General features: G+C 35.6%; 1 protein-coding gene across 3 annotated transcripts in view; it reads left to right on the forward strand.

Moving 5' to 3' along the window:
- The window catches only part of LOC102467834 (sodium channel protein type 3 subunit alpha), a 130,849-nt gene that overhangs the window by 56,217 nt on the left and 65,549 nt on the right, over window positions 1-9,083 (forward strand). For all 3 annotated transcript variants that reach the window (XM_006160252.3, XM_027776490.1, XM_027776491.1), the window contains 2 exons: window positions 950-1,091; window positions 1,926-2,132. In XM_006160252.3, the coding sequence (XP_006160314.1) occupies window positions 950-1,091; window positions 1,926-2,132 (349 nt within the window). The remainder of the gene's footprint in view (window positions 1-949; window positions 1,092-1,925; window positions 2,133-9,083) is intronic.

Genomic DNA, 9,083 nt, shown 5'->3' on the forward strand with positions numbered 1-9,083 from the left:
TTTTTTTTTTTTTTGAGAGATTTTCACTGTAGGGCGCGTGAGCTCGCCAGACAGAGAGAGACTTAGAGACAGAAAGCGAGAAATCACCCCCCAGGGGGGATAGTCACGCCACAATCCCTTCCCCTCCATTCTCCTCTTGGGATCTTGGGCACGCACGCACACGCGCCCAGCATGAGTTTTAAGCCACCGGGTCCAGGACACGAACCGCGGTCGACTACGTGGGAGTCCAGCGACATAGCCATTACGCTAACTGCTGGTTCCCCTCATTTTTTGTTTTTTTAAGCTTAGACATTCTGACTGGGGTTAGGTGGTATCTCATTGTTTTTTTTGATCTGCATTTCCCTTACGATGAGGGATGTTGAGCATTTTTTCATATGCCTTTTGGCTATTCATATGTCATCTTTAGAGAGTGTTTTTTTCAAATCTTTTTAGGGTTGATCATCTTTTTTCCAATCAGCTTCTTTAGTTCCTTGTGTATTCTGTTTACCAGTCCCTTATCTGATGCATAATTTACAAAAATATTATCCCATTCTGAGGGCTGTCGATTCACACTAATTACTGTGCCTTTTGCCATGAAGAAACTTCTTAGTCTAATGTAATCCCACTTGTCTATTTTAGCTGTTTTCCAGCTTTCACATTTTAATTATTGCTTCCTGACACTGTGTAAAGAGTAGAATAATGATGGTGACAGAGCTAAAAGTACATGGTTGCTACCTCTCTGCTATTCTAAATGTTTATAAACTGACTCCTTTGCACCTAAATTTGCTTTTGGTTTTCCTAATAAATTTCATCTGGTATCAGTTTCACTGTGAGCAATCACCTGAAATACGAAGGCAAGGAAGCTCATCATAGATGGCAACTCTGGGTTTTAACAGTTTGTACACTTCGATACTGACTGAATTGGCCTTAATTTCTCTGCTGACCCTATCTCCGTTCCACTCTCTTACAGCCAGTGTCCAGAAGGATACATCTGTGTGAAGGCTGGTCGAAACCCCAACTATGGCTACACGAGCTTTGACACCTTTAGCTGGGCTTTCCTATCTCTGTTTAGACTCATGACTCAGGACTACTGGGAAAACCTTTACCAGTTGGTAAGGTCTAAATGAACATCTACAGGACTACATTTATGAACATAAATAAAATAACAAGTATAAGTAATTGCTTATAACACTCCCCTACAGAAGATCATCCAGTATAAAACAAATAACACTAAAAGAACCATTGCTTATTCACTTGGAAGTTCTATATGAGAATCTTGAAAAAGTTCATGGACAATGTGTATTATTTAAAAAAATGCATAGGTTTCAAAAAAAAAATTGTACATTAGCTAGATTTTTCTCTTAACTTTTTGAAGTCCCCTAGTACATACTGAGAGCATCTTATGTGAAAGGAATTCTGCTAGGGATGTGAATGTTCTTAACTTTGAGTAGTCTGTAATCTAGATGTGGTATTAAAAAAAATCATGTAAAAGATATTTAAAAATCAACCATCTGAAAAACTTGAATGCAAGCTATAGTTAATTGAGGCTAGAAGAGGTAAGAAGAGAGACGCCATCTCTAGATGGTGTGGAGAGTAGGCTGCCATGAAGTAGAACCCGATTGCAAGGAATGAAAGATCTAATGCTGTCATATGCAATATTGCCCAGCACTACCAACCCACACAAGCATTTAGTGGAGCTCGAATATATACCCGATATGTACTAATTTGGAATGTATTTCTATCAAATGACATTGCAGTCAAGTCTCAGCTAATGTGTGTGTGTGTGTGTGTGTGTGTGTGTGTGTGTGTGTGTGTGTGTATTTTTAACAGCAAAAATAAATTGGTCAAAATAAATTGGATACCAGAAAGCATTGGTCTCCTGATTATGATAATCAGATAAACATTATGCTAAAGTACTGATGAAAATTGTTCCCTTTTTCCCCTAGACATTACGTGCTGCTGGAAAAACATACATGATATTTTTTGTCTTAGTGATTTTCTTGGGCTCTTTTTATTTGGTGAATTTGATCCTGGCTGTGGTGGCCATGGCCTATGAGGAACAGAACCAGGCCACCTTGGAAGAGGCAGAACAGAAAGAGGCTGAATTTCAGCAGATGCTCGAGCAGCTGAAAAGGCAACAGGAGGAAGCTCAGGTACTACGTGATGATAAGCAAAATTTTATTATTAATTATCATTAGCTTTCAAGTAGAAATAGAAATGCCATATTTGATTATAAGAAGCTGTGTAGGTGTGTGTCTTGAAAGGTAAAAATGGGAGACAGTGAAAATTGGATTTGTGGTGGTTCCTTTACATCTTTGGCAACATTTGGTATGGTCAGTCTTTTTAATTTTGGCCATTCTATTAAGTATCTCATTGCTGTGAATTTGCATTTTCCTACTGGTTATTGATGCTTGGCGTCTTTTCTTTCCTATTTTCTATTTGTATAGCTACTTTATGAAAGAGCTATTTAAATACTTTGCCCATTTTTTTCTTAGCTGGGCTGTTTTCTTGTTATTAGTGAGTGTTCTTTATATATTCTGCATTTTTCTATTAACTTTTTGAAGTCTCCTAGTATATACAGAGAGCTTCTGATGTGAAAGGCATTCTGCTAGGGGCATGAATATTCATGGCTTCGAGTAGTCTGTAATCTACATGTGGAATAAAAAAAAAAAAAAAGGAAAGTCATATGAAAGATATTTAAAAATCAACCATCTAGGGACCAGCAGATGGCGTAATGATTACTGGTTACGTCATTGGACTCCTACATGGTCGACTGCGGTTTGAGTTCCAGACCTGGTGACTTAAACTCATGCCAGGCGTGTGTATGTATGTGCCCAAAATCCCAAGAGGAGACAGGAGAATAGATTGCCGTCCACCCTGGAGGATGATTTCTCACTTCCTGTCTCTCTGTCTCTTTCTATATCTCCAGTGAGCCCACATGCTCTATAGCAAAAATCTCTGAAAAAAAAAAATTAGCCATATGAAAATTTAGAACTAAAGCTGTAGTTAATCAAGGCTAGAAGAGGTAATAAGAAAGGTGCCATCTCTAGATGGTGTGAAGGGTAAGCTACCATGAAGTGAAGCCCAAATGCAAGGTATTAAAGATCTAAATTCTTTCTCATATCCATACTTTGCAAATATTTTCTCTAGCATGGAACATTTCCTATCATTCTCCTATTGTTTAAGAGTAAAAGTTTTTAATTTTGGTAAGATAGTTGAACACATTTTTTCTTGCTATTTTAAAAATCATGCTGTTGATGTTTCATCTAAGAATTATCTGGCAGGCCCAAAAGGCAAAGATATATTCTTCTCTCTTTTTAATTTAATTTCTAGAGCGAAAGTGTGCTCACCAGAGAGAGACGAGTGGGGGGTGGGAGGGAAAACTCCAATTTCTCCATCCTGTTGGACTTTTGGTATGCAGGCATATATGCCCAGTATGTTTTTCATGCTTCTGGGGCCAAGATTTTAAACTATAGGTGACCATGTAGGATCTGGATCCCTTAACTATTTGGACAGAACCCAAGATTTTTCTCTGATATTTTCTTCTAAAGCTATATAGCTTTATGTTTACATCCAGATAAATGACCCATTTAAAGTTAATTTTTGTGTTAGGTATAAGTTTTGTGTTGAGATTAATTTTTTTACATATATAAATCTAATTATTCCAGAACCATTTGTTGAATAAAATGTTCTTCCTTCACTAAATGGCCTTAGAAACCTTTTTTAAAAATCAGTTGTCTGTATGTGAATCTATTTATGAACTCTGTTCTGTTCAATTAATTTATTTGGTCTCTCTACATCAATAACACAATCTTTTAATTACTGTAGCTATAATTTTTAAAATCAGATAGTGTTAGCTCTCCAACTTTGGCTTTATTTTCAAAGCTGTTTTTGCTGTTCTTGGTCTTTTATAGTTCCATGTATATTTAGAATCAGAGTGTCAATTTCAGTTAGGATAGTTTCTATTATTTTAAAGTCTATCACCTTTTCTTCTGCAATATCTAATCTGCCATTAGTCCCGTCCACCATATTTTCATTTTAGAAATGGTAGCTTTATTTTCCAAATACTTGATCTGCATTTTTTAATAATTTTCATGTCTTTAATTACATGTGTAAGACCATTTTAACAACTATTTAAAGTCCTTTTCTGCTAACTCTAACATCTGGTTGAGTTCTTATTCCATTCTGATTAATTTTTCTCTTCATTATAAGTCTTTTTATATTCCTGGATATTTCCAAATAAACACCAGACGATATCAATTTTACTTTGGAGGGATTGATATATATATATATTTTTTTTTCATTCCTATAAAATTTCTTGACCTTTGTTACAGAACACAGTTACATCATTTATAGATAGCCTGACCCTTTTGCATCTACAATTTGAAGATTTGTTAGGTAGAAACAGAGCAACTTTTAGTCTACAGTTAATTATTTCCCCACTGCTGAGTGAAGACCCTTTTGAATTTCCTTTCCATAGATCTGCATTTTTTAATAATTTTCATGTCTTTAATTACATGTGTAAGACCATTTTAACAACTATTTAAAGTCCTTTTCTGCTAACTCTAACATCTGGTTGAGTTCTTATTCCATTCTGATTAATTTTTCTCTTCATTATAAGTCTTTTTATATTCCTGGATATTTCCAAATAAACTCCAGACGATATCAATTTTACTTTGGAGGGATTGATATATATATATATATTTTTTTTTCATTCCTATAAAATTTCTTGACCTTTGTTACAGAACACAGTTACATCATTTATAGATAGCCTGACCCTTTTGCATCTACAATTTGAAGATTTGTTAGGTAGAAACAGAGCAACTTTTAGTCTACAGTTAATTATTTCCCCACTGCTGAGTGAAGACCCTTTTGAATATTCTACGCAATGCTCCATTTAAAATGTTGGTTAGCGTAGGTGATTGAAGCAGGTAGTATTCTGGCACACGGTGAATGCTGGTAGGGTTTTCTCTAATCTTCAGTGTCAGATAGTTTCCTAACACACATGCATTGATCACTATTCTTCTCGCTATTCAAGGAGGACCTCTTAACATCTCCAGAGTTCACTCTCTGTTCAGCTCTCTCTGCTATAGGACTCTGCAATCGATAGCCACCTTAATTTCCCTGGACTTTTAGCTCCGCCTCCACATATGGAGTGTGTAAGGATACTCAGTCTCTATACCACAGTCTGGAAGTGCAAGGTCCAAAGTGAGAAAACCATAGGATTTGCTTGCTTTCTATTACATTTTCCAGTATCGCAAAACATCTTGACTGGATGTTCAGTGTCTTCACTAAGGTTAATGTATCTTCTCTATTTCACTAGTTGCAAGAACAAATCCAGTCCCTGTTACTCTATTTCTGTCAGAAGCAAAATCACAATAATTTTTTTACAAGCTGACTTTTTATAGGTTTTTCTTCTTTTAGTGGTTCCAGATATTTGAAGTATTATGAGTTTTGTTTTTGTTGTTGGTGTTGTTTGTTTGTTTTTTGGTAAAACAGAGTATTAGCAATGTGTTGCTTAGCTGGTTACTGAGCACAAGCACAGAAATAGAATTTGATGAACATAATAGGTTTACCACTTTCATCTTACTTTTGGTACAGAACAGTAATATGATTATAATTTTCTATTTAATAAATAAGTCTGGCAATACTTAATAATCTTATAAAATATTTCTGTTTTTTGCCAGAATGTTTTAATATATTTTAATTATTTTATTATTATTTTCAATTATTTATGTTTATGATTTTATTTCATATCGCTATAAGTAAAACACGTTTATATGATACTAAAATGAAATAGCTATTTACAAGGCAAGGACTTTATTATTTTAATGTTTTATAATAATGTAGAAAATAATATATGTACATCCTATTGTGTTTTAAATCATTAAGATTTTCTATTAGCATTTGTAAGAATGTACAAGTAATGTGTTTAAAAATGCTACATGACAATAGAGTACAGAAATAAGTTTCTTCCAAAATAAAGTCAATATAGGATAAAATGAAGCATCAGATAAAAGCATATAAGCTTTTTAGGAGCCAGCAGATGGTGTAGCAGTTACATTGCTGGACTCCCACATGGCCACCACAGTTCAAGTCCCTGACCCTATAGCTTGTGTACAAGTAATGTGTTTAAAAATGCTACATGACAATAGAGTACAGAAATAAGTTTCTTCCAAAATAAAGTCAATATAGGATAAAATGAAGCATCAGATAAAAGCATATAAGCTTTTTAGGAGCCAGCAGATGGTGTAGCAGTTACATTGCTGGACTCCCACATGGCCACCACAGTTCAAGTCCCTGACCCTATAGCTTGAAACTCACACCAGACATATGTGTGTGCATGCCTAAGATCCCAGAAGAAGAATGGAGGAGAAGGAATTATAGCATGGCCATCTTATATATAAACTTTTTTGAACTTAAATTTGAAATGTGCTATGTCTAATAGAAGTTTGAAGAACTTAATTATGTATCATAATTATATCACCAAATAGAAATTTTTGAACCGGCATATGGCCTGCTGGTTAAGGCAGCTAGATTTCACGTAGCTACAAGATTAGAGTCCCTGACTCCAGGGGCTTGAGAAACACACCTGATGCTTGTGCTTGCATGCCCAATTCCTGAAGAGAGGGAGCAAGAAAGGAGAAGGGATTGAAGCATGACCATACCCATGAAGGGGGCTCTCTCTCTCTCCCTCTTGCTCTCACTCTCTTGATATCCAGGGAGTATATATGCAAAACTAAGTAAATAATAGTCACTTCTATTCATTTCATAGTTACTGGAGTCCAGTGACCAAATCATGATTTGACTCAATTAATGTTATATAAACAAAATCTACATTGATCCCAGATGTAGTGGTTTAACATTGATTTAGATAGCACAGTGCCAAATCAGTATTAGTCCTTATTGACAAAACAGATAATGATGACCTGTAAATAGCCAATATTGAAGCAGAAGATGGAGTTGGAGGCAAAGAAATAGAAAAAAGAGACGTTTTGTCCCTGAAGTCATTGTGCTTCAGCGTAGTTTAAGTCTTGGTTAGGTCATTTCCATTCTAATCACCAATGACTCTTCAAAAGTTACTGTCACAGCAGTGACTTCGTGAAGCCTAACACACCTTTCTGTTTTATTCATATTTACTAACTATTGAGGTGTCTCCTAATGCTCATCATTTTGTAACACACACACACAAACATATTTAGCACAGCAGATTCACAAATCAAGTAGGACTTTAAAAGGTGAAAAAAGACAGGACCAGCAGGTAGCATAATGGCTATGTCACTGGACTCTCACTTTGTCTACTGCCGTTTTAGACCCAGACCTACTGGTTTAAACTCATGCCAGGAGTGTTTGCATGAGTGCCCCAAATCCCTAGAGAACAATGGAAGAGAAGGGATTGTGGTGTGACCATCCTCCCTGGGGAGTTTATTTATTACTTTCTGTCTCTCTCTGTCCCCAGCAAGTGCATATGACCTACAGTAAAAATATTTCTAAAAAAAATAAATAAATAAAAGGAAGAAAGACAAAGAAATGAATGTTTTGTCTTTAATCATTGCAATTATGCTTGGCATTTAATTTGTGTCCTTTAATGTCTAATAGCTTCCAGTTTAGCATATCCCATAGTAGTCTATATTGGGTTAACAGGGGAAAAAAAATAGGAGTAAGCTTTAGGATAAAATTAGAAATAATGTCATTTTAAGAGATTCAATATAATTAGGGATATGAGTTGAATAAACAACTCTCTAAGGAAGACATATAAACAGCCAAAAAGCATATGAAAAAATGCTTAACATCCCTCTTTGTAAGGGAGATGTAGATCAAGCCACAATGAGATACCACCTAACCCCAGTCAGAATGGCAAAGATTTCCCAGTCAGAATGACTAATAAAAAAAAAAAAAAAAAAAGATAAGTTCTGGAGAGGATGTGGTGAAAGGGAGACACTCCAATACTGTTGGTGGGAATGTAAATTGGTCCAGCCACTATGGAGAGCATTATGGAGGTTCCTCAAAGACCTTCAAATAGAACTACCATATGATCCAGCAATTACACTCCTGGGTATCTACCCAAAGGACAGGAGAGCACTCAGTCGGAAAAGTGTTTGCGTAACTGTTTTCATTGCAGCATTATTCATGATTGCTAAGACATGGAACCAACCCAAATGTCCACAAACAGATGGATGTACTGAAAAATTATGGCACATACACTTCATGGAATACTATTCAGCCATAAAAAACAATGAGGCCCTGGAATTTGATAGAAAGTGGACAAAATGGAAGATTTGTTGCTGAGTGAAGCAAGTCAGGCTATGTCTGCACTCTATGGTAGAGACTGAAAGACTGGAGAACATAAAAGCATTAAAAATTGTAATGGACACTAGAGATAAAGTGGAAACAGAGTGGGTGAAGGGAAGAGCATAGGAAAGGAAATTTGGGGGGAAAATGGAGAGGTAAGACACTTGTGGGACACAGATGAGGTTTTTTTTATCTGTTGACAAGGATGTGTACAATAGTCTCAACTAGGCTGGACTGAGGTATATCATGCTTGTTAAAGTCTCTTCACAATCTAAATGATGTATAGCATTTTAATGTATGAATAATAAGTAAAAAATAATAAAAATTAAAAGGAATAAATAGTTAATGTCTGATAGCTTTGATTTTGATTTTAAGTGGACTTTATGTTTAAAATGAATAAAATATTATTCCCATAGGGACACAGAGGGACATGAGAGACACAAAGATACGTGAGGTATAGAGCCTTTTTTGGATCTAAAATGTTAAAAGAAAAATATTCCCTGCACAAGTATTAAATGCAAATCTCTTATTTGTTACAAGGGGAATTCAACAAGTCTATTATGAAAGTAACACCATTATTCTAAGCAAGCAGGACATTGGCAGTGTCACATAGATGGGTATAAACAGGTACACACACATAAGAGATGACAGGAAACATCTGCCTTTGGGGGAATTGGCAAATCACTGGAAGTGGAACAAGTGACAGATGTGAGTTGACGAGTGACACAGAAAATATGTTGTGTCGGAGGTTACCTTTGTTGCCTTAGAAATCTGTTTTGGTTTTGAGTTATTTGACCTGTTACTCAGAATGT

Source organism: Tupaia chinensis, unplaced genomic scaffold (assembly GCF_000334495.1).
Source record: "Tupaia chinensis unplaced genomic scaffold, TupChi_1.0 Scaffold000674_1, whole genome shotgun sequence".
NCBI lineage: Eukaryota > Metazoa > Chordata > Mammalia > Scandentia > Tupaiidae > Tupaia > Tupaia belangeri.